The sequence below is a fragment of the Cebus imitator genome, unplaced genomic scaffold (genome assembly GCF_001604975.1).
Source record: "Cebus imitator isolate Cc_AM_T3 unplaced genomic scaffold, Cebus_imitator-1.0 Scaffold62, whole genome shotgun sequence".
NCBI lineage: Eukaryota > Metazoa > Chordata > Mammalia > Primates > Cebidae > Cebus > Cebus imitator.
The window spans coordinates 2,728,523-2,754,650 of record NW_016107377.1 but is presented as its reverse complement, the minus strand read 5'-3'; the positions used below and the strand labels follow the sequence as shown (position 1 = coordinate 2,754,650).

The following is a 26,128-nucleotide window of genomic DNA, read 5'->3' as shown; positions in this document are numbered from 1 at the left end:
AGCAATTTGGGAGGCCAAGGTGGGTGGATTGCTTGAGGTAAGAGTTCAAGACTAGCCTGGCCAACATGGTGAAACCCTGTCTCTACAAAAAATACAAAAATTAGCTGGGTGTGGTAGTGCACGCCTGTAGTCCCAGCTACTCAAGAGACTGAGACACGAGAATCGCTTGAACCCAGGAGGTGAAGGTTGCAGTGAGCTGAGATTGTGCCACTGCACTCCAGCCTGGGTGACAGAGTGAGACTGTCTCAAAAAAGAAAGGGGAAAAAAGATAAATACATCTCTGTAAATAGGATCTTATATAAAATGTAGTTGGAAACTGCCTTAAGTGTTTTATAAAGAATCCATTTGTGAAACTAATAATCATCCTCTAATTTAGTTTTATAATGTATTATATATGTGAAATTAGGTATAACTGTACGACTTCTTAGTATTTAGTAACCATATTTAAATATTTAGATTGTTTTCTTTTAGAAATGAAATATTTTCATAAAATTTAGCTTCAGAACTGTAATAGAATTAAAACAGAATTGTCTTGCTCTGTCTGTAGATAGTTTCTAATGGTGATGAACAATTGGAAAAAGCCATGGAAGAGATTTTGAGAGATTCTGAGAAAAGGCAAAACAGTCTTCTTGTTGACTGTCAAAGTTCCAGTGAGATTTCAGATCATTCGTTTGGAGATATTCCAGTCAGCCAAACCAATAAGCCATCTCTTCAGTTAATTTTGGATCCATCTAACACAGGTACTGTATTGAATTCTTAGAAACCATTAAAGAATTAGGATAAAGTAATAGTGAAAATTTTAAGGTGAAAATCAGAAAAAACTATTAGCTGTTTTCAAGCTTTGAGTTCTCATTGAGAGTTTCCACTTTGGTGTTCTTAGTTTCTGCCTGTATCTCTGCCTATAAAATCAGGTCTTAATGTTCTTTGGGAACAAGGACTATGTCTGTATCCTCATTTTACCCCCAGTACTTCATGCATGGCAGATCCTCAACAGGTACTTACTGAACGAATGAGCAAATACCTAGGCATCACAGAATAGTGTAATGGACATAGTCTTTCATATCATGTGCCTTTTTACTCAGTCTCACTACACTTATTTAAAGTTACATTTGATAAAAATTCTAAGTAAGCTATATCAATTCCAACAGTGTATTAAATAATAAATACATCTATGAATAATTAGGATTTGTACTTTGAATAGTATCTTATAAGTCAAGATGCTTTTGGGTGCAAAAATAAATAAATAAACCAACTCCCAGCTTGAACTGGCTTAAACACCACAGGTATAGTTTGATCTAGGCTCTGATGGTGTTCTTTTGGTAAACTACTCAGCTCTGATCTTCTCTATATTACCTTCTTCCTTAGCTGGTTCCAAAGTAGCTACCAGCAGAAACTGGTAGTAGGTATGGGTAGGTGACCTGTTTATGCCTGGTGTCAAGGAGAAAGTCTTCATTCTTTTATTGATTTTTTTTTTTTTAAATTTTTTGGTGACAGGGTCTCATTTTGTTATCCAGGCTGAAGTGCAGTGGTGTAATCACGGCTCATTGCAGCCTTAAACTTCAGGGCTTAAGCAATCTTCCTACCATTCAGCCTCCTGAGTAGCTGGGATGGCAGGCATGTGCCACCATGCCCAGCTAATTTTTTTTTTTTTGCAGTGTTGGGGTTTTGCCATGTTACCCAGCCAGGCTGGTCTTGAACTCCTGGCTTCAAGCAATTCGTCCACCTCAGCATCCCAAAGTGTTGGGATTACCAGTGTGAGCCAGTGTACCTGGATCTGGCCTCTTTTACTGATTGAATAAAAGTTCCGAGTTTCACTCTGATTGGACTAACGGAACCATTTTCTAGTGGTGAGGGAAATAACATGAACTGATAGCTGTAGGCCTGGGTTACATTCAAACCTCTAAATAAGTCACTCTGACAGAGGGGATGGGATTATCCTAATTGGCTTAGGGAACTTGTGATTCATTTCTGAACCTTGGTACAGGGTGAGTTATAGGTACAGCCAAACTGCTACACAATAGAACTATGATACATTTGTGTGGGGAACATAATCACAGCACCTTCCACGATAGTTTTGATATTTTTATTCATTACAGGTGTATTCACATTTATTTTATAGAGTATTATTATACCAGTTTTAAAGCAGTTGATGATTCCAGCAACTAGGACATCTTGGGATAGGTCTGTGGATTATTTTTTCACTTAAGAATAGGTCACCCTTTTATGTTTTTTTGTTTGTTGAGTAATTGGCTTGCTCCCCAGATTTTTTGAATCTTATGTTTTGCGACTATTTCTTATTAAAATCCTCTGAAGAATGTTGAGTGTGTGTGTGTGTGTGTGTGTGTGTGTGTGTGTGTTTAAGCAGACATTCTATCTGGTTGTGTTCAGACTGTAATATCTGTCTTGGTTTCTGGTTTCAAAGTCATTTCAATTCTTAAAACCTTTCTGTGCTTCTTCAGAAGCACATGTTCTACATGCATACACAGTTTATTAGTTCACACACAGAATTAGGGGATTATCTTCTTCAGCTCTCTCCCCTCTAAGATTTCCTCACACTCTCTGGCTTCCTTGGGCCCATTTTCCTTCTTCCTCTGAGTAGAAAGACAGTTTTCTTTTTTAGAGTTTTTGCCGCTTTGTGCTGTGCAGAATCGCATGTCTGGAGCCAACTTTTGGACAAAGTAGTGACAGAAAAGAGAGGAAAAATGGTAGAGATTTTCTTTTTGATTTTTGGACCATAGGAGCCTCTTTACTTTGGTATTTTAGCCTTTGAGACACATTTCTTTTCTTCCAGATTGTAGATGGTTACAGTATCACTGCCACCACCACCATTGTAGGCATTTCTGTAATTGGGGCTAGCCTGTGGTAGAACCGGGTGAGAAAACAAAACAGAAACAAGTCATGATTTCCCAAATACTCTCTAGTTTGCAGGGACCTCTTTTTCTGCTATTTGGCCAGAAATACTGGATTTCTTTGTTTTGTTGCTCATTGCACAGTTCTGTAACTCAGGCCACCCTTAAGTCAAAGCTGGGAGGTGATGATGAGAAAAATGGAAAACACAGCACTGTAACAGAGGTTCAGGTTTTTACTTTCCTCTCCAATCTAGCTGTTCCTGTTTACCTTTTTAGAAGAGGCGAGGTGTGATGGCTCATGTCTGTAATCCCAGGGCTTTGGGAAGCCTAGGTGGGCGGATCGCTCGAGCTCAGGAGTTCGAGACCAGCCTGTGTAACGTAGCGAGACCCCATCTCAATAAAAAAAGAAAGAAAGAAAGTCCTCAGGTAGTTGCTTTTTAAATTCTGTCAAGAGTTTTCAGGTATAATTTGTAGAAGGGATAAATTATAACAGACTTATCACTTCAACTTGACTGGCCCAGTTCAATCATCTTGAGTTCTTCTAGTTTTTGCTTCAGCTGTTTCGAAGTTTTGCTATTAAGGGCATTGTAACTTAGAATTGTTGTGTTTTCCTAATGAATTGATCACTTTAGCATTGTGAAATATCTTTTTCTCTTTTTAAAATTCCTTGTTCTGAAGTCTAGTTTTTCTTTTATTAATATAGCCACCTTCGTTTCTTATAATTAGTGTTTGCGTGGTATATATATTTTTTTCCTTTAAAAAAAAAAAAAACTTTTCACCTTCTTTTGTCTTTAAAGTGTGTTTCTTGTAGATAGCTTTTTAAAATCCAGTTTGACAATCTCAGTCTTTTAGTTGGGTTTAGATAGGGTAAGCAAACTACTATCTGTGGGCCAAATTCCACTCCTACTTGTTTATGGTGTGGCTTGCAAAGTAGAAATGATTTTTACATTTTTAAATGATTGAAACATGTCAAAAGGAGAATAATATTGTGACACATGAAGCTTACATGAAATTCAAATTTCAGTATCCGTTGCTAAGTTTTAAATTTTGTAAAAAATCTGTGGAAGGTTGTTTTCTCACTTGTATAAATACTTGCACAATATTGTAGATTTTGTCTCTTGGCCCACAAAACCTAAAATATTTACCATATGAGCCTTTGCAGAAAAAGCTGACCATTTCCTTTGATGTAATTTTTAATATGTTTGGATCTAAATATACTTACTCTCTTGCTGTTTGTTTTCTCTTTGTCTCTTCTGGTTTTTTTTTTTTTTTTTTTTTTTTTTTTTTTTTTTTTTTTTTTTCCCTTTTCTTCCTTCTTCTAGGTTACTTTTTAATGTTCTGTTTTATCTCCATTATTGGCACATTAGTTATGTAATTTTGTTTTATTATTTTAGTAATTGCTCTGGAGGTTATAACCCAAGTCTTTAGCAGATGTACCTTCTAATAATATCATAATACTTCATGTACATTGTAAGAATCTTTTGTTACCTTCTGGACTTTATGCTTCTGCTGTCATTCATTTTGCTAATGTATATGTTGCAAATTCTGCAAAATACTGTAGGGTTTTGTTTTTTTTTTAACTTTAAATAGCCTGTGGTTTTTTTTTTTTTTTTTCCCCCAGAAAGTTCATTTTATTTAGGTAGAGAAAAGAGAATGAAAGGAGAAGAGAAAGGCATCCACGAAGAGTGTGGAAGGGGTAAATAGTCTGTTATATTTTGAAGAAATTATAAATCTAAGGAATAGGTCTTTTCTCCTACTGGTGCTCTTCAGTTTTCTCTGTATCATTTTTCTGTAGCCCAAGGAACTTCCTTTAATATTCCTCTTTTCTTCTGCAATTTAGAAACTGCTGTTATATCTACCTAGGGCATATTTTGCTTCAGATCTTATATTTTTTCAGCTTTAGAATTTCTTTTGGTTCTTTTTTATGTCTTTCATTTTTCTTCTTATTTTGTTAGATGTTTTTCTTTAAATCTTTGATCATATTTATAATAGTCACTGTATAGGCCTTATCTGCCAATTTTTTCATTTGTTATTTTTGAATCAATTTCTATACTGTTTTATATTTGGGGTCTAATAGAGTCATGAATCTTGGGTTACACAGATTTGTGAAATACCTCTTCAAACAACTTCTGTTTGGCTTCCTCTTTTCTCTTTTTTATTTATATTATTTTTATTGGTTCTCCTTAGTTCCCACTCATCTTATATATATTATTATTATTTTTTTGAGACGGAGTCTTGCTCTGTCACCAGGCTGGAATGCAGTGGCGCAATCTCGGCTCACTGCAACCTTGGCTCACTGCAACCTCCGCCTCCTGGGTTCAAGTGATTCTTCTGCCTCAGCCTCCCAAGTAGCTGGGACCACAGGTGTGTGCCACCACGCCCGGCTAATTTTTTTGTATTTTTAGTAGAGACGAGGTTTCACCGTGTTGACCAGGATGGTCTCAATCACTTGACCTCGTGATCTGCCCACCTCGGCCTCCCAAAGTGCTGGGATTACAGGCGTGAGCCACTGTGCCCGGCCTTTTTTCTTTTCTTAAGACTCTAATTATACATATGTTAGGCCACTTGAACTACCAAATCACTCAGGCTCATCATTCTTATTGTTGCTGCATAAATGCTTGTTACATTAAGAAAAATATGTAATAATATATATGTATATAATACAAAATAATTTAAACATATTAAAATGCATTTGTAGTTTTTTATTTATCCCTTTTGAAGTACATTCTATTGAACTGACTGAAAAAAGGAGAAAAACATGTTTCAGTGGTTGAAGAACATGTAGATGAAGTAGTTCATTTTGAATGGCTTTAATTCCTTAACAAAAAAGTTAGTGGTGAAGTTTCATATTTTAGTATAATATTAAGGAGCTGGAGTGGGGGAATTTGAAATGGCTTTTGTGAATTATTTATTAAAATCCTGTCCTACAAGAGGAATCCAGGTAATAGTCTGAAAATGCTGCAAGGACCTAGTTCAAGTGATACATGTATGCTTAATTTTGTGCAGCATGAATGTGGGTAACAGAAGGGAAGCATTTGAGATAAGCAGAATGTGGATTTTAGGTGGGGACATGAAGGGAGAATGTTACACCACCTTATACATGCAGATGGATGCTCTCTAACCACAATTGGACCTTTGCTGCCTGTATTTATTTTAGAATAAAATGAACAGTTTTTTTTAAAAGAAATTCATTATGATGAGGTTGGAATTGGGTGAAGCAGTCATAGATTCATTCATTGAAAATAATTATTTTGAGGAAAAATATTCCATTGGAACACTTACATAGTTCATAGAAGCCAGCAAACCAGGAATGAGGGAGATAAGGAGCTTGACGCTTGTTGTTGGTATAAGATGTAACGTTTTAACATTGCTTTTTTTTTTTGCTTAAGAAGTTAGGCTGCTTAATAAATGTGGTGCAATGATGGATCTTTACAGCCAAGAGAAACTTAACTGATTTGCTTTTATTTAATCCTCATTATTTTTGGCCTAATTCACACTATCTTAAGCATAGTTTTTTCTCCTTATTGTTCTATATCACTTGTTAACCCAAAAGTGGCAGGTCTCAATCGATAGAGGTTTATTTAGTCAAGGGTTTAGTATGTGCCTGGGAAAAACATAAGCCACAGTAGCAACTGTGACCTGTGCTTTTCTAGAGGGGTTTTGAGAACTTCAGTGTTTAAAGGGGAAAGTGCAAGCACAAGTGAAAGAGGGAAAGGTAGGCAGTGAGGCAAGTAGTTACATTCTTGTGAGGCTTCGACTATCCTAATAAATCTACATTTTACATGTGAAAAGAGGGAGTAGAGGAAAAAGTCAGTTATGCGTTCATCTTAGTGTAGGGGAAGGGATGATTTCTGATCTTGTCTCCTGTGTCTCTGAAGATAAGCTTTTAATTGACATTGTCAGGATGAGATTTGACAGAACTCAAGTTGTAGAGCTAGTTTATGGGAGGCTACATATCTGAAAAGATTTAGGGACTTACAAGCTCACAAGGAATCTCCTTGTGAGTAATCTGTGAGGGAAGCCATCTGGGGAGATATGTGCCCTGGTGTATGGATGAGGCCATGACACAGGCCTGCGACACAGCTCTCTGTTTGGGAACAAAAGAAAGGCAGTATTGTGTGACTCAGTTCCCAGGCTTATCTTTTGCTCTGGCATAGTGAGTTTGGAGACCAGAGGTTCTATTTTCTTTCACATACTTGTACTCTATATTTTTGATTTTTTTAAATATAAAGCTTAATTTTTTTCTCTCATCTGAAGAATTGTAGCTAAGTAAGATAATATTTTGAGAGATTTGAGAGTACGAAATAGCTGGCTCTGGAACTCTGACATAAGGTTTAGGATTTTAAAATCCTAGAATCCTAAATTTTAAATCCTAAAAATTTAAAATATAAAAGAAATGAAAATACAGAGAGACCTATATTTTGTTTGAAATATTTCATTTCTTTGTGGGCATTGGCTAGATTATAATGATGGTGGAGTTTTGCATTGACTTTTGAGTATTTCTTTTTTGTTTCTTCAGAAATTTCTATACCCAGATCATCTTCTCCAGGTGGACTACCTGAAGAAGACAGTGTTTTATTTAATAAACTGTCCTACTTAGGATGTATGAAGGTTTCTTCCCCACGTAATGAAGTAGAGGCTTTACGGGCAATGGCAACCATGAAATCTTCCAATCAGCATCCCTTTCCTGTTACCCTGTATGTGCCAAATGTACCGGAAGGTTCTGTGAGGTAAGTTCTAAGTTTTTTTCTTTAGTCATGTATTAAGTAAGTCTGTTGGGTGGTGGCGAGGATGTTATAGCATCATCACGTGTAGGACTTACTGTGAACTCACACTGTCGACATGCAAAGTAAACATGTTTAGGTTTAGACTGTTCAGTGTTTGAAAGGAACATTTGAACAGTTGTATTAGTTTATTCTCGCACTGCAGTAAATACCTAAGATTGGATAATTTATAAAGAGAAGAGGTTTAATTGGCTCTTGGTTCTGCAGGCTATATAGGAAGCATGATGCTGGCCATCTTCTCAGCTTCTGAGGAGGCCTCAGGAACTTACAGCCTTGGCAGAAGGCAAGGGGAAGCAGAATCATCTTACATGGCAGGAGCAGGAGCAGGAGCAAGAGAATGGGGAGGTGCCACACACTTTTAAACAACCAGGTCTCATGGAACTATCATGAGAACAGCACCAAGGGGATGGTACTAAACCTTTTATTTTTATTTTTATTTTTATTTTTTTATTGCATTTTAGGTTTTGGGGTACATGTGAAGAACATGCAAGATTGTTGCATAGGTACACACATGGCAGTGTGATTTGCTGCCTTCCTTCCCATCACCTATATCTGGCATTTCTCCGAATGCTATCTCTCCCCAACTCCCCACCCCGCACTGTCCCTTCCCTATTTCCCCACCGACAGACCCCAGTGTATGATGCTCCCCTCCCTGTGTCCATATGTTCTCATTGTTCAACACCCACCTATGAGTGAGAACATGGTGCTAAACCATTTATAAGAAACTGCCCCTATGATCCAATCACCTCTCACCAGGCCCCACGTCCAACATTGGAGATTACAATTTGATATGAGATTTGGGTGGGGCCACAGATCCAAACCCATATCAACAATTATGCTTAGAATATTATAAATAGAAATAAAACTATAAAAATAGTTGTAATGTGTATTTCTCTGTCCTGAATGAGCATAAATATCTGCCTTCAGCTTGTCAAGTAATAGTGGTTCAAAGAAACTGGAGTGAATCATAGATTTTAAGTTATTTACATTAGACTGTAAAGAAGCAAAATGACTTTTTTCTCTTATGCTTAATTAGAAATAATACATTATGTCATCTGAACTTTTAGTTTCTTTAAATTTAAGTCAGGGCTGGGTGCGGTGGCTCATGCCTGTAATCCCAGCACTTCGTGAGCCTGAGGCAGGTGGATCACTTGAGATCAGGAGTTCAAGACCAGCTTGGCCAAAATAATACAAAAATTAGCAAGGCATGGTGGTGCATGCCTGTAATCTCAGCTACTTGGGAGGCTGAGGCAGGAGACTCACTCAAACCTGGGAGGCGAAGGTTGTAGTAAGCCAAGATCATGCCACTGCACTCCAGCCTGGGTGGCAGAGACTCCATCTTAATTAAAAAAAAAAAAAAGTCAGATAATGTTACTCTCCCACATTCAGCCTTCGCCTGAGCCACACTTGCGGTTATATTTGAAATCCTTATGATAGACACTGTTGACCTACTGCTCCAACTTGTTCTTCCCCTCTTCTTCCTTCCTTCCTTTCTTCTTAGTCTGTTTGGGCTGCTATAACAAACTGCCATAGACTGGTGTCTGACATACAACACAGAATTATTTTTCATAGTTCTAGTGGTTGGGAGTTCCTAGATCAAAGCTCCAGCATATTTGGTGTCCGGTGAGGGCCTGCTTCCTGGTTCATGTATTCTTACATGGTGGAAGAGAATGTAAGAGCTCTCTGGGGTTTCTTTCTTTCTTTCTTTTTTTTTTTTTGGAGACAGAGTTTCACTCTTGTTGCCCAGAGTGGAGTGCAATGGCACAATCTTAGCTTACTGCAACTTCTGCCTCCTGGGTTCAAGCAATTCTCCTGCCTCAGCCTCCTGAGTAGCTGGGATTACAGGCATGTACCACCACGCCTGGCTAATTTTGTATTTTTAGAAGAGAAGGGGTTTCTCCATGTTGGTAAGGCAGGTCTTGAACTCCTGACCTCAGGTGATCTGCCCGCCTCAGCCTCCCAAAGTGCTGGGATTACAGACGTGAGCCACCACGCCCAGCCCTGGGTTTCTTTTATAAGGATACTAATCTCATTCAAGAGGATTCCCTTATCTGTCTGTCTCTCTCTTTCTCTCTGTCTCTGTCCTTCTGTCTCCCTCCTCCCTTCTCTCTCTTCATTCATCAAAAGAAGATGCAGAATTGTATGTTTGTGTGTGTGTGTGTGTTTGTGTAAGATATGCAAGAATACGAAGATAATCTGTTTTCTTGCATTATTAGTACCACTGTCCTCTCCCTTTCTCTCTCATCAATCACTGTATTCCAATCATAACTAGCCCTTTATTCATTCTCATAGGACTTATCAGTCACAATTCCCACCTCAGGACCTTGGCTATTATCTTTATACTCCCTAAGTAATCTTTGCCTGATTTTCCAATGTTTTTTTCTGTTTCTCTTCAGTTTCATCTCAGTAAACATTTTATCATAAGAAGTTTTCCTTGGTTACATCATGTAACTCTCTTCTTCATACTGGGCCTTTTTTTTTTCTTCATAGCACTTTTCTTTGAATTGATATTATGTTATATTTATTTGCTTATTAGTTTATTGGATATCTTCCTCACTAGATTATAAGCTTGTGAGAACAGGTTCTTTGTATTTTTCCCTGCTATAGCTTCAGTGGCTAGGGAAGTTAAGTGATTCATTGCAAGATTTTAGCAAATATTTGCTGAATGAACAAATAAGCAGACCAGGTCAAGGAAATGAGGTTGAATTTGTCTTGAACCTGGAATATTCCCTGTAAGTTGCTTTAATCTTTCTAAAACACTTAATGATTTGCCTCATTCGCTAAAGTTTAGAATGTGGGAAAACTTTAGCTAAGTTCTGAGTACCAAAATAAAAGCAATATAAATTTAGAGTGTTGTGGTAAAAATGCTTTGAGTTTTTCAGGAAAGGGTTTTGCATGTATATTATTTATATGTTATCTTCTAAAAATGTCAAAATGTCTTTTCAAAGAAAAATTGTTTTCAAAATGTCTTCTATGTTGTCTGTTTAGCTTCAATTTGCCAAACACAACTTGACAGAGATTTAGTGTTTTGACTTGCTCATTATTCCTGGGATTGTCCCCTTACCCCTCAGTTTCTGAATTTGAGATCTTGAAGGGGTGTTGAATGTTTAGATCAATCCAGGACTTAGAATTTGGTTTTTCGTTTTGTTTTGTTTTTGAGACACAGTTTCACTCTGTCGCCCAGGTTTGAGTACAGTGACACGTTCTCTGAAACATCTGCCTCCTGGGTTCAAGTGATTCTCATGCCTCGGCCTCCCGAATAATTGGAAATACAGGTGCCCTCTCACCATGCCCGGCTAATTTTTGTATTATTAGTAGAGATGGGGTTTCTCCATGTTAGTCAGGCTGGTCTCGAACTCCTGACCTCAAGTTATCCACCCACCTCAGCCTCACAAAGTGCTGGGATTACACATGTGAGCCACTGCGCCCAGCCAGGAGTAAGGATTTGTGTAGGGAAAGTCAGAGAATTATTTGCCTTTAAATCCCACAGACTCCTTTCAGCTTTTATATTCCATTGTTGAATTCATCTTTGGAACCACCTGACCTTTTCTGTGGTACAAAGAGCCTCAGTTGAACAATAAATTGGGGCTTAGATAAACTAATAGGTGCTGCTCTGAATAAAAGTGGACTCTCCAGGGATAGTCTGTAGTATTCTATACTGGCATTCCTTTTGCCATAACAGAAAAAGACTAGACTTTAGGGATGGGTGATACAGATGTTACCAGGCATGTATAATTAGCTTTGGAGTAAATGAGTTAGATCATAGGAAACACAGGAATGAAGAAATTGTCAGAAGATGATAATTTATATGTGTGTGTGTGTGTTATGAATATGAAGATAATTTGTTCTCTCTTGCATCGTTAATTCCAGTTTATTTTTGTGATTTTAAGATAGTTATGTTTGGCTGGGCTCAGTGGCTCATGCTTATAATCCTAGCACTTTGGGAGGCTGAGGTGGATAGATCACCTGAGGTCAGGAGTTTGAGATGAGCCTGGCCAACATGGCAAAACCGTGTCTCTACTAAAAATATAAAAATTAGCCGGGTGTGATGGCAGGTACCTGTAATCCCAGGTGTTCTGGAGGCTGAAGCAGGAGAATCACTTGAACTCAGAGGTGGAGGTTGCAGTGAGTCAAGATTGGGCTACTTCACTTCAGCCCAGGGGAAAGAGCGAAACTCTGTCTCAAAAATCAAAAGATAGTTATGGTTATATATCTTATATTGTCATAGTAAAAATATTTGTCTTTGTTCTTTTTTAAAAAACCAAACTGGAAATATGTCTTTCTTCTTTGATAGTTAATATTTTATCTAACTTTTGATTACTGTTCTACAGAATCATAGACCAATCCAGCAACGTGGAGATAGCATCTTTTCCAATCTATAAGGTGTTATTCTGTGCACGTGGACATGATGGAACAACAGAGAGCGATTGCTTTGGATTTACAGAGAGTTCCCATGGTTCAGAAGAATTTCAGATCCATGTTTTCTCCTGTGAAATTAAAGAGGCAGTAAGTATAATATAGTGTAGCAATTTGCTGTAGAGGTGAATTAGGGTAATATTTTTGAGCTCTAATTTCACTGTCATATAAATACATAAATTTGGAGTGTGTTTCTAAAGACAAAATTAATATTTGTAATGACATAGAACTGAATATGGAAAGCTAAGTCTGCTATATCTGCTTAGGTAGGGCACTCTCACAGCTTAGCAAGTGTCATAGAAAAACAGAAATGGATGAGCTATCCTTCCACCATACCAAGGTAGTAAATTGCTTATGCTCAGAAGGGAGACTATTTTTGCATCCCTCTTATTAGTTTGCCCTAGTAGGTTGGTCCATGTGATTTAAAGAAGTGCCTATAACAATACGTCTTCTCTGATGGGCTTGATAGTTGCATATTGCTTTCATTTAGATATTGCATTAAGCTTACTTTATTGATCTCTGTGGTTTTCACTGGTGATTATTTGTTTTGTGCTTTCTCACTCAGAGGCTATATTTTACTCCAGAGAACTGGCTTAATTAAAAATAAATGCTCACATAGAACAGGTATAACAACTTGTAGTCTTTTGAAAATGCTAGTAAGTTCTTTATAGCAATTATTAATTGATAGATAATTGTTAGGAGAAGTGATATAGATTACATGCTGTTAAATACATAGGAAAATCTTCTTTTCTATATCTATTGAATTATTTCCAATTTTAAAATGTTGCACTGTTAGACACTTAGTATTTGTAACCATTTCAAAGGCATTCATAATGGGCATGGATGGAAATGTCTCAGGTATGTTTGCTTGTGAAAAAATAAATTATCAGCAGAAAATGTTGAAAGCAATAGTTATTCAGTCTCTATCATGAAACATGAATAAATCATTCTATTAACAGAAGTTTTGAGTTTATTTCTGGCCACAAAATGGAAATTCATGGAAATGTAGATTTCTGTGAGTTTGATATAAAGCCTGATGGGTATGTCAGTTCTTGTGCCCTGGTCATCAGTTTGTTTTACACTAAACTGAACATGCACAGACACATATAATTTAGATTGTAATTGTAGAAATTCTCTGTCAGAACCCATGCCTTATGAAAGAAGTTCAAGTTTTGTGGTTTTTTTTTTTTTTTTTTTTTTTTTTTTTTTTAGGGCTTTATCTATTTTATCCCAGCACTTATATATCTATGTGTTTACTGACTTCTTGTTCAAAATGGTCTGATAGATAGGAGAGAGAATAAGTATTCTGCTAGTGTGCCTCACATATAGTAGACAGTGAATATAAATATGCTGAAAGAATTTATGTGTTTTTGTGAATGAGGGGGGCTATTTCTGATCCTTACGAACTCCACTGCAGAGGTGGGGAAGCAGATGGTAGAACCCTGGCATTTCATGTTGGCAGCCATCACTTAACACACCTGTGTGATTTCTGAATCACTGGAGCTCAACAGCAAGAAAATGAGCTTTGAAGACCTGGAGAACTTGCTGCTTAGAGAGAGAGAGAGAAATGCTGCTGCAGAAGGAAACGGAATTGCTGCAAGAGGGTTCCATAACTGATGGTATGAAACTGTCTTTTGGATTGTGGCATCCACTTGGGTTTAGAGTAGGGGAAATGTTTATTATTTTTGAGAGCTTTCATGGTAGGTAAGCAGTGGAAAAAACTGTGGGAAATTCTTGGCTAGAACGTTTTGGATATAATATTAAATAATATCAATTCTATTTCTAGAGAGCATATTTGTTCCATTGCAGGTTGTTATTTCCATCTATTATTTCATTTAATTTTTACAGTGCATTTTAGAAAGTGTTACATTATGGGGGTATTAGTGGTAAAATATATTGTTTAAAGGAGAAATACATGACAGTGGTTATTAAACCTTATTATGATACATAATTTCTTTAAAAAAAATTAAAAAAATCCTTCTCCAGGTAATGAATAAGACATCAGTTCTAAATGAGGAATAACCCAGTATAAATAGACAGCTTATGCCAGGCACTGTGCTTAGCATTCGTTTGATACTCATAACAACCCATGACCAGGTTGTACTTGTTAGACAAGTGACTTTATGTTTCTCTTTGCCTGGAGCAGTTTTACTTTATGCTTATTGTCCAGATTATTACTAATACTCTCAGTTATATTCTCAAAAGTGTTGTGTTTTGGATGATAAACTGTATGGTTATCCATTGGTTTATCCTGTGGCTAAGAGACTGGGTGATAGAGCTGGGTTTCAAATTGAAGTCTCTGACTTTGAAGAGCCATACAGTTTTCAGTAATAACTTTCCTGTTGCTTACATATTATAAAACACAAATGCGGATTTTAAAAATATGTTTAAAAATATGTTTTTATAACATTTTAAAAATATGTTTATAAAACATTTTAAAAATATGTTTAAAAATATATTTGTTATATTTTATAAAGAGACTTATTAGTAACATAGCTTGCATTCCAGTTACATTTCGTGTTTTACCTGACCCTTTTACAGAAGCTGTCCAACATCTTCCTCTCTGCCCTAAAAAATAATTATGCTTTTAATTAATCTGAAGTCTTTTAGTTACATTTACTGGTTGTCTGGTTCCCAGTTTTCTGTTCTGTGGTGAACACCTTTAGTCTTTGGTATTTGAGTCCCTGTTGATGGACACAATTGGCACAGATAGTTCAGGAACCAGGTGACAGACATTCTTACTGCTTAAGTATATACTGTGCAGCAATGCCAATTTATTTATTTATTTCTTTTTTTCTTTTTTCTGTTTTTTTCTGCAGAGTTTGTGGATGAGAGCTGAAGAGGTTTGTCAGTTAAAGGAAGATTTCTGAAGCAGGAGTAGCCAGCTTGGCTGCCACTACTGTCACTGTGATGCTTAGTTCACTATAAAACCCTTCAAACAGTAGGCACCAACAGTGGTAGAAGGGAATCCTAGTGAGGGTGATGGCTCTCTTGGACACCTGTGACACAAGGATTAGGAGTTCCCACAGAAGGGTTAGGACACATTTGACTTGCAACACTTGGATGTGCTTCTGCAGGACCCTGCCAGAGTAGATTTTGGTAATCTATGGCAAAAGAGTCGGACAGTCCAGCCAGAAGTATCTTGAGGTCAATGATCTTTGTACAAGGAGAATGATAAGCTGGCTTCTGCTGAAGAATTGCAGACCAAGCAAGGTGTCAGAAAGCGTAGCCAAAAAAATCCAAGGAGACACCTGTTCTTGTTGCATCTTTATGGATATATTATATAAAATTTTTAAAATATACTTTAAAGTGTTGAGTCTTTTTAAGATTTTATTTCTACTAGCTAGTGTAACCATTCTATTCAAAGCAGATTTTGATGATATTTGTATGTTTTAGGATATTTATCAGTATTAGAAACTCTGAGTATTATAGAGGCATGGTTTTTATCATCTGGTGTTAAAGGCATTCAGAGGTATTTCTTGATAAATATCAAGGGGATCATTGGGAAGATACTTATTCTTATTGCATTGTTTTTTTCTTGGGGTTACCAATATGACACTGTATAAAAGAAAACCTGTTCCTTGCATGGGAATATTTCTTTTCTTTTCNTTTGATATGGCCTTCTGAGGTGACAGGCTGACTGATCTGACATAAAGAATGTGAAAAAAAAGGGATGAGAAAGGGGAAAAAAGAATAAATATGGTTGGGGTTTAATTCTACCAGTGTATACAAAATTACATACAGGTGTGTTCCCCTGTTTTCACATATAGTGCTTTCTTAAAAATACACTGAAGCTAAATATATAAAAAGCAGACAATAGACTTTATATTTCATTTAGGAGTAGGAAGTGGAGAATACCCAAAGCACTAAAAGTAAAGTCTCTATTTGCACTTGACCTTGTAGGCATAATCCTCAATGACATATTTCTAGCATATTCTTTGATTCTGTTTTCTTCTATAAACACTTGAATTATGGGGCTAAATCCAGTAAGTATCCAGCTGATACTGAACATTTCTGCTTTTAGCTTACCTAATTCCCTCTCATCCATCCCCAAGCACATTCAACTTACATTTGCTGGAGTATAGGCTGTATGTTCTCTGTTGTATTTCTGGCACTGAGACTAATCCTTGATACACAGAAGGTGCTCAAATAATATTTGTTGAATGAATGAGTATGTTTATCATTTTCTTAATTGTGTAAGATTTGAGGCCTACTGTTCTTATTAGCATCAGTCCTTTGCTGCTTTTGTTATTTTTACTCATTTATATAAGATTATAATGGGAATAGCATGGTAAAGTATTGAAGAAATTTTAGGAACATTGTGTTATAAATATGGTGCTGCTGCAGAAGTTGAACTTTAGACTGGCAGGTAGCATTTCTGTAGAGTTGTTAAAAGTTAAACTATTAATTTGGCATTGGGAAGGCATTTTAGGGTAATCATTGATTAATGGGTATAAATGTGGCAATTGGAAGTTTTTGAATGTGTTAGACTGTGCATGTACAAGAAAAAGTGGCAGAATATATGAATAACACAAAAATGAGGAAAGACCTCATACTTTAACAGACTCTCCTGTTGCAGGGAGTATTCTGGTTTTAAGCAAGTTACAAATATTGTATTCCTAGATTAATATAGTTCAACAAGTACTTTGAATTCACTTTATCTACAGTGAGGGATTTGTTAATATTTACAGCATTCTTTTTACTTGTACTTCCCAATGTGACATATTGAACATATTACCTTTGTTTAACCCTTCACATTTCACCTTGTCATTGTCAACTCATGGATGGGCCGAGAGATTTAGAGAATCTTTTGTGCCTCAAGCTCACAAGTTTGTGATGATCTAATGCTTCTTTTGGAACCAAGAAGGAGAATAGCTTCTGGAGAAGTTTCGATTTAGAGTACTTCTTCACTTTAAGGAGAGAATATGAGCTATACACACAAACACACATATGTATATACATATATATGTATGTATGTATAAAAGTAGTCACTAGAGTGCTCTAATACCAATAGAATAGATAAGAATAAGACCATTTCAGCCTTTGTTCTTGGAATCCAACACTTTTATAACACAAAATTGAGTAAAAATACTGATAGCTTTTTAAATTATGTTACTGGCTTCATTGCTAAAGCCAGTATTTGCTTTATTCTTTAGCTCTGTATCTAGCCCTTAGAGGCTGTGGGAAGTGAAAAGATAACTGGGAGACTTAGGCCAAAACACTGTTTGCGAGAGTGTTGGGAAGATTAGATATCAACATTTTAGTAAATATCTTAGGATACATTCAATTTCATAGTATATTTTGAAGCCTAGAAATATCTATAAATAAATATAGTTTATTTTGTGAACTTAATTCAATATCTTTATCACTATGTTTAAATGCCAGATTTGAGAGAAGTGAACAAATATTTGAAAGATAATTTTTTTAAAGTAAAAGGAAATAATTCTTTCTTTTTTTTTTTTTTAGTAAAAAGGAGTGATTTCTCTTTTTTTTTTTTTTTTTTTTTTTTTTTTTTTTTTTTTTTTTTTTTTTTTTTTTTGACGTGGAATCTCACTCTGTCTCCCAGGCTGGAGTGCAGAGGCATGATCTTGGCTTGTTGCAATCTCTGCCTCCCGGGTTCAAGCGATACTCCTGCCTCAGCCTCCCGAGTAGCTGGAACTACAGGCGCATGCCACCACGCCTGGCTGATTTTTTGTATTTTTAGTAGAGACGGGGTTTCACCATGTTGGCCAGGCTGGTCTTGAACTCCTGACCACAAATTATCCACCTGCCTTAGCCTCCCAAAGTGCTGGTATTACAGGCATGAGCCACCACACCTGGCCTTGGTTGAACATTTTCTTGATACATGGTGTTTCTAAAAGAGTGGGTTATCTTTCCCCAATATTAATGAAAAGACTTCATCTTGCAAAAACTATTTATTTATTTATTTATTTTTGAGACGGAATTTTGCTCTTGTTACCCAGGCTGGAGTGCAATGGTGCGATCTCGGCTCACCGCAACCTCCGCCTCCTGGGTTCAACCAATTCTCCTGCCTCAGCCTCCTGAGTGGCTGGGATTACAGGCATGCGCCACCATGCCCAGCTAATTTTTTGTATTTTTAGTAGAGATGGGGTTTCACCGTGTTGACCAGGATGGTCTCGATCTCTTGACCTCATGTTCCACCCGCCTCGGCCTCCCAAAGTGCTGGGATTACAGGCGTGAGCCACCATGCCCGGCCCGTTATTTATTTTAAATAAATACCTTTGTTACTTAATAGCAGTGTTTGGACTTTTAACATGTAACACATATTTTGAGAATTTGGAAAATACTGAAATAAAGAGGAAAATAAAAGGTGCTTAAAATTCTACCACAGTTAATATTTTGGTGTATCTTTATTCCAGATATCTACATGTGCTCTCCTTTCTACCTCTTCAAAAACAACAACAAACTCAATAGATATACAATGTTTTGTGTTTAATGTTTTCTATAGATACTGTTTTCTGGAGAAAGATTGTATTATTTATCAATAAACCTTTGCCTTCTGCAAAGAAAATGCCCATTCAAGACTATTTGTGTGTGTATGTATTTTAATAGTGTGATATATAATGAAGTGTTTGCCATGGAATGTGTTTTTAATTTTCTTTTCTTGATAGCCCTTTATATTTGGGGTTTCTACATCCATGGATTCAGCTAATCGTGGCTTTAAAATGTTCGATAAAAAAGTATGGTTTCATTTGTACTGAGTATGTATAGACTTTTTTCCTTGTCGTTATTCCCTAGATGATACAGTATAAAAACCATTCACATAGCATTTATATTCGATTAGGTATTATAAGTAATCTAGAGATTACTAATCTCCAGCATATCTCAAGTATATGGAAAGTATATGGAAAGCTGTGTGTAGACTATATGTGAATGTTACACAGTTTTATATAAGGGACTTAAGCATCTGTGGATTTTGGTATCTGCGAGTTTTGGGGGGTCCTAGAAACAATTTCCCATGGGTACCAAGAGACAACTGTAATTGGTTATCCAGTTTGTTCTAAGAACTAAAGATACTGATAATCATTGTTTCTAAAGTTTATCTTGTTAATTCTTGGATTACTGTGTCAGCTTATTCACAGACTCTAGAATTCACAATTTATTTTAACTCTTTTGGTAGAAATGGCAACTTGTAAGACATAGTTTTAAATGCAATTTGATTGCTGTTAATGAAGTTAGTATACTGTTGTGTTCTTTCTCCAAAAGAGAGAAAGATGGAGTCTTATTTTTTTTTCTTCATTATTCTCTATCACTATGGCTCAGCTTTGTATATTTAACCTTTCTACAGAGAATTCCTTGAAGCCTTGCCATCTGCTTTAGAATTTGCCAAATTCTTTGACTTTTTTTTTTTTTTTTTTTTTTTTATTCTTTTTCTTTTGTTTTTTTATTTTCCAATTTTTTTTTTTTTTTTTTTTTTTTTTTTGATATGGCCTTCTGAGGTGACAGGCTGACTGATCTGACATAAAGAATGTGAAAAAAAGGGATGAGAAAGGGGAAAAAAGAATAAATATGGTTGGGGTTTAATTCTACCAGTGTATACAAAATTACATACAGGTGTGTTCCCCTGTTTTCACATATAGTGCTTTCTTAAAAATACACTGAAGCTAAATATATAAAAAGCAGACAATAGACTTTATATTTCATTTAGGAGTAGGAAGTGGAGAATACCCAAAGCACTAAAAGTAAAGTCTCTATTTGCACTTGACCTTGTAGGCATAATCCTCAATGACATATTTCTAGCATATTCTTTGATTCTGTTTTCTTCTATAAACACTTGAATTATGGGGCTAAATCCAGTAAGTATCCAGCTGATACTGAACATTTCTGCTTTTAGCTTACCTAATTCCCTCTCATCCATCCCCAAGCACATTCAACTTACATTTGCTGGAGTATAGGCTGTATGTTCTCTGTTGTATTTCTGGCACTGAGACTAATCCTTGATACACAGAAGGTGCTCAAATAATATTTGTTGAATGAATGAGTATGTTTATCATTTTCTTAATTGTGTAAGATTTGAGGCCTACTGTTCTTATTAGCATCAGTCCTTTGCTGCTTTTGTTATTTTTACTCATTTATATAAGATTATAATGGGAATAGCATGGTAAAGTATTGAAGAAATTTTAGGAACATTGTGTTATAAATATGGTGCTGCTGCAGAAGTTGAACTTTAGACTGGCAGGTAGCATTTCTGTAGAGTTGTTAAAAGTTAAACTATTAATTTGGCATTGGGAAGGCATTTTAGGGTAATCATTGATTAATGGGTATAAATGTGGCAATTGGAAGTTTTTGAATGTGTTAGACTGTGCATGTACAAGAAAAAGTGGCAGAATATATGAATAACACAAAAATGAGGAAAGACCTCATACTTTAACAGACTCTCCTGTTGCAGGGAGTATTCTGGTTTTAAGCAAGTTACAAATATTGTATTCCTAGATTAATATAGTTCAACAAGTACTTTGAATTCACTTTATCTACAGTGAGGGATTTGTTAATATTTACAGCATTCTTTTTACTTGTACTTCCCAATGTGACATATTGAACATATTACCTTTGTTTAACCCTTCACATTTCACCTTGTCATTGTCAACTCATGGATGGGCCGAGAGATTTAGAGAATCTTTTGTGCCTCAAGCTCACAAGTTTGTGATGATCTAATGCTTCTTTTGGAACCAAGAAGGAGAATAGCTTCTGGAGAAGTTTCGATTTAGAGTACTTCTTCACTTTAAGGAGAGAATATGAGCTATACACACAAACACACATATGTATATACATATATATGTATGTATGTATAAAAGTAGTCACTAGAGTGCTCTAATACCAATAGAATAGATAAGAATAAGACCATTTCAGCCTTTGTTCTTGGAATCCAACACTTTTATAACACAAAATTGAGTAAAAATACTGATAGCTTTTTAAATTATGTTACTGGCTTCATTGCTAAAGCCAGTATTTGCTTTATTCTTTAGCTCTGTATCTAGCCCTTAGAGGCTGTGGGAAGTGAAAAGATAACTGGGAGACTTAGGCCAAAACACTGTTTGCGAGAGTGTTGGGAAGATTAGATATCAACATTTTAGTAAATATCTTAGGATACATTCAATTTCATAGTATATTTTGAAGCCTAGAAATATCTATAAATAAATATAGTTTATTTTGTGAACTTAATTCAATATCTTTATCACTATGTTTAAATGCCAGATTTGAGAGAAGTGAACAAATATTTGAAAGATAATTTTTTTAAAGTAAAAGGAAATAATTCTTTCTTTTTTTTTTTTTTGAGATGGAGGCTTGCTCTGTCACCTCCGCCTGCTGGGTTCAAGTAATTCTCCTGCTTCAGCCTTCTGAGTAGCTAGGACTGCAAGTACATGCCAGCATGCCTGGCTAATTTTTTTGTATTTTTAGTAGAGATGGGGTTTCACCATGCTGGCTAGGCTGGTCTTGAATTCCTAACCTTGTTATCCACCTTCCTCGGCCTCCCAGAGTGCTGAGATTACATGTGTGAGCCATCGTTCCCGGCTTTCTTGCCTTTCTTCATTCTCAAGATGCTCAGATCCTAGTTGCAGCTCCTAAATTGTAGTTCTCGTCTGGTTTCTAGTATGTATGCTGGTGGTGCTTAATGTTGAACTTTATAGGTTTGAAAACGCACCTCAGTTTTGAACTTAAGTTTCCATGTAGTGAAATGATACCCCATTACTAATTTCAAAGTAAAAAATTCTGTTTAATTAATTTACCGTTTAAGTGATACTTTTGCAATATTTCCCTTCTTGGACTTCACATTCATGACAGTTTTTAAGCTGTAATAATTTAGAGTTTGGATGGTCTACATTTACCATGTATAGTTGTTTACCCACTCTTTTTTTTTTTAACATACAAGTGGTGAAAATGTTGTCATGTGATATCTAAACAATTGATGAATACTTAGACTATATATGTACATACACACACACACACACACACACACACACACACACACGCACACACTGCTAAAGAAAATTGTGGTCATAGAAAATTATAGATTCAAGAGTTAGGAGAGAGGGGTATCAGAATGCAATTAAAACCTTTGCCTAATGGTATTTCCCTTTTTATTCTTTTAGGTAAGCAGAATTTTGTATAGTTTCTCTACAGCATTCAAACGTTCTTCCAGACAAGTGTCTGATGTTAAAGACTCAATTATTCCTACCCCTGACAGTGATGTATTTACCTTCAGTGTCTCCTTGGAGGTAAAAGAAGACGATGGAAAAGGAAACTTTAGGTGAGGCATTTGGAAAGATTAAAAATTAGCACTGTGTCTGGAGTATTGGCTCATATAAAGTTTCAGGAAACTTTGTTGGCATAAAATGTGTTGGCTTAAAGCCTCAAACTGATAAACATTTGGCTAAGTGAATATTTTTTATTCTCGTGCTTGTCAGATATTTCTTTATCTTTTTTTTTTTTTTTTTTTTTTTTTTTTTTTGAGACTGAGTTTCACTCTTGTCGCCCAGGCTGGAGTGCAGTGGCAGATCTCGGCTCACTGCAGCCTCCGCCTTGCAGGTTCAAGCGATTCTCCTGCCTCAGCTTCCCAGGTAGCTGGGATTACAGGTGCCTGCTACCACACCTGTCTGATTTTTGTATTTTTAGTAGATTCGGGGTTTCACCACATTAGCCAGGCTTGCCTCAACTTCCTGACCTCAGGTGATCCACCCACTTTGGCCTCCCAAAGTGTTGGGATTATAGGCATGAGCCAGTGCGCCCAGCCAGATACTTATTTTCTTAATGATTTTAAAAAATACTGGTATTATGGGGAATTTAGTAAAATAATAAAAGTAGAATAACTATGATCTTATCAGACACAATCAGTTTTAACATTTGGTTTCTTCTCTTTGTTTATTTCTAGGGGAACTTTTACACAATTTTATATATATATATATATATATATATATATATATGTAGAGAAAAAAGGTGTATATATATATATATATACACACACACCCCTTATATATATATATATATATATATATATATATATATATATACAGACACACACACACACACACACCTTTTTTTCTTTATGTTAAATGTTCTAATCAAAATTGTTCTTAAAAGTTACTGATAATATACGGTTTGACCACCACTTAACCATTTCTTTGTATTGTATATTTAGAATGTTTTCCTCTAGTTCAGATTTTAATAGGAAACTGTTATATTATTTAATGCTCACCTTTGTTCCTTAACTGTGCCTTTAATTCTAATAATAGTTGCTAGGTAGGTATTTCATATGTAGTTTTACATAGAAATTGAGGTCATGTCAAATACAGTTGCTCAAGATACTTTTTAGATAAGACAACCCACATTTTATACATTGATTGTTTTAATGAATTAATTTGCAAGAGTAGTCAGTTTTGCCTAGGCTAGAATTTGATTAATGTGTCCCTGCTATGTATCTCTTTGTCCATCTTTTATTGATATATTCATGGATATATCACAGTCATCTCAAATTCTAGATGTCTGAAAAATATGCTCTTCCGACTTCCTTTGCCTTGGATTTCAGTTTTACAGGCACCTATGACCACCCAACCAGCTAAACCAGACATGTGACAGTCTTAAAAATTTTAAGTAAACATTTCTAAATTTGTTTTAAAACTAAAATTGAAATCATATCATGTAGTCTTTTTTGTGACAGAGTCTCGCTCTCTTGCCCAGGAAGGAGTACAGCGGTGCAATCTTGTTGCACTGCAACCTCTGCCCCCTGGGTTCAAGCAGTTCTCCTGCCTCAGCCTCCTGAGTAGCTGGGACTACAGGTGTGCACCACCACACCCAGCTAATTTTTATATTTTTAGTAGAGATGGGGTTTCACCATGTTGGCCAAGCTGGCCTCAAACTCCTGACCTCAAGGATCCACCTGCCTTGGCCTGCCAAAGTGCTGGGATTACAGGCATGAGCCACTGCACTTGGCCATGTTGTCATTTTTAAGATCTTGCTTTTAACCTTGGTTAGCAGGCAAAAAAATAAGTCTCTTGTAAATTCGATTTAAAAATTAATAATGACTTTGTTGCTGAGTATGAAATTTATAGTTTGTTACCTGTGGCAAGGTGAGAGTTTAGTATGTGTTGAGAATAAGAGTGTTGTTGCTTAAATACTTTGTTGTTTGTTTTAACCTTGGAATAGGTTAATTTAGCATTAGATTATTGGTAATTCCAACTCCTTTTGAATATTTCAGCCCTGTGCCTAAGGATAGAGATAAATTTTATTTCAAATTAAAGCAAGGAATAGAGAAGAAGGTTGTGATTACAGTGCAGCAAATTTCTAACAAAGAATTAGCTATTGAAAGGTAAGCAACTTGCTCCTAAATGCTACCAAAAACTTGTATTTGACATTGTTACTGTCTCAGATGCATTGCTCATTGTGACTTTTCACTATACTTCATTTTCTCTAATTAAAAATGAGGATGATTAATAATGCTTTCTCTAAGTTAGATGTAACTGGTTCATTGAAAATCTTAATTGCTGGGGTAAGTAAACATGAAATGGCTTTGTTTTTTCAGTTATAACTGCTACTGAGTTTGTTCATGTCCCTTTTTCTTGTTGTTCCTTATTTAGATACAGCAAAATTGCTTTAACTTTTCAGTTACTCCCAATTAGTTTTTCATTTAGTTGCTGGAATTTCAGAACCTTTAAAAGACAGATACATGTTTTGAAAATATATAAATACATATATACTTGTGTGTCAGTTCACCGGAAAGCTATTCAGAAAACAAAGGAATGGTAGGACAAAAGTTATAAATAAAGTCAATAACAAATAATAGATCTGGAAAAAATATTTGTAATATGGATGACAGAAAAAGTTAATATCTACATTACACATGAATTTCTTAACAATTGGTAGAAAGCAGAGGAGAAAAACAGGTCAGAATATAAATAGATCAGAGGAAAGCTATTGGATGGCTAATAAACATATGTAAAGAGATCCTGATTTACAAATAGATAGGAAAATGAGAATTATAGTAACCGTAAGAGGTCACATTGCAGAAATATGTAGTGATGGTGGGGGTGTGAGGAAAAGGGTATTTTCATACTTTTAATGGAAATGTGAAATATATGTATTTCCTTTTTGAAAACCAATTAGGCAACATATATAAAGATTTTTAAAATACCTATAATTGGACTCATAAGTCTTATTCTAGGGAAGCTGTGCGATTGGAAATAAAAGTATCACTATTTAAGGACATGTTTGTAAGGATGTTTATTAATAAACTTAAATTAACTCAAAACCTAGTACTTCTTTGTCTTTGTTGCTACAAATTTTTTAAATTGAACGTTGCTTTGTTATGCCAAAAAGAAGTGCTAAAAAAAAAATGATGGGGCATATCATAAAGGTAGGGTTTGAAGGGGCTCCAATTGGTTACTTCTGGAGTAATCTGAATAACAAAATAATTACTTCAGTCAGTTATCAATCAGTACTGAAGTCAATTAGTACTTCAGTCAAACAACAAGGATCTTTATTAATTTAACTTTCAAGTATTGTTTGTAGTGGCAAAAACTGGAAATATAATGCCTATTTCGCTTCAAGGAGCAAGAGAATTTGGTGATGCTCAAGAGAAAGAAAAGCCTCTTCATCAAGACTGCTCTATACTGTGACAATTCCCTCTCTTTTCCCTTTACACTCTCTAGACTGGGATGAGGGCGGGAGGCAATTGAGGCGCTGGCTGATGGCATCATGGCCACTTCTATTCCTCTTAAATCTAGGAAAGGTATCTGGCCCCCAGTTTTCTGCAGTTTTTATTTCTAGAACGTAGGCTATTTAGCTCCACTTTGTTCCCATCTTTGAATCCTGCCAGGTAACAGGAAAAGTTCTATTCAGCATCTTGGTACAGTGATGTGTGCATGTGTTTTTAACTGCTTGCAAAGTTTGCCGTATTTTATCAATTTTAAGATGCATGTGTTTTCATATTGAACATCTCTGAAATTGTAGTTTGTCTTAAAATTGATGGCATCTTTTTTTTTTTTTTTTAATACTTTAAGTTCTGGGATACATGTGCAGAACATGCAGGTTTGTTACATAGGTGTATACATGTGCCATGGTGGT

The 26,128-nt window shown here is 35.8% G+C and overlaps 1 protein-coding gene across 3 annotated transcripts in view; it reads left to right on the top strand.

Moving 5' to 3' along the window:
* Positions 1-26,128, top strand: part of RABGAP1L (RAB GTPase activating protein 1 like) — a 741,733-nt gene that overhangs the window by 76,966 nt on the left and 638,639 nt on the right. For 2 of the 3 annotated variants that reach the window (XM_017529899.2, XM_017529900.2), the window contains exons 3-7: positions 548-740; positions 7,369-7,579; positions 11,965-12,139; positions 22,162-22,319; positions 24,264-24,374. In XM_017529899.2, the coding sequence (XP_017385388.1) occupies positions 548-740; positions 7,369-7,579; positions 11,965-12,139; positions 22,162-22,319; positions 24,264-24,374 (848 nt within the window). Of the gene's footprint in view, positions 1-547; positions 741-7,368; positions 7,580-11,964; positions 12,140-22,161; positions 22,320-24,263; positions 24,375-26,128 lie in introns of those variants that run through there. The other variant, XM_037739059.1, reaches the window with a different exon arrangement.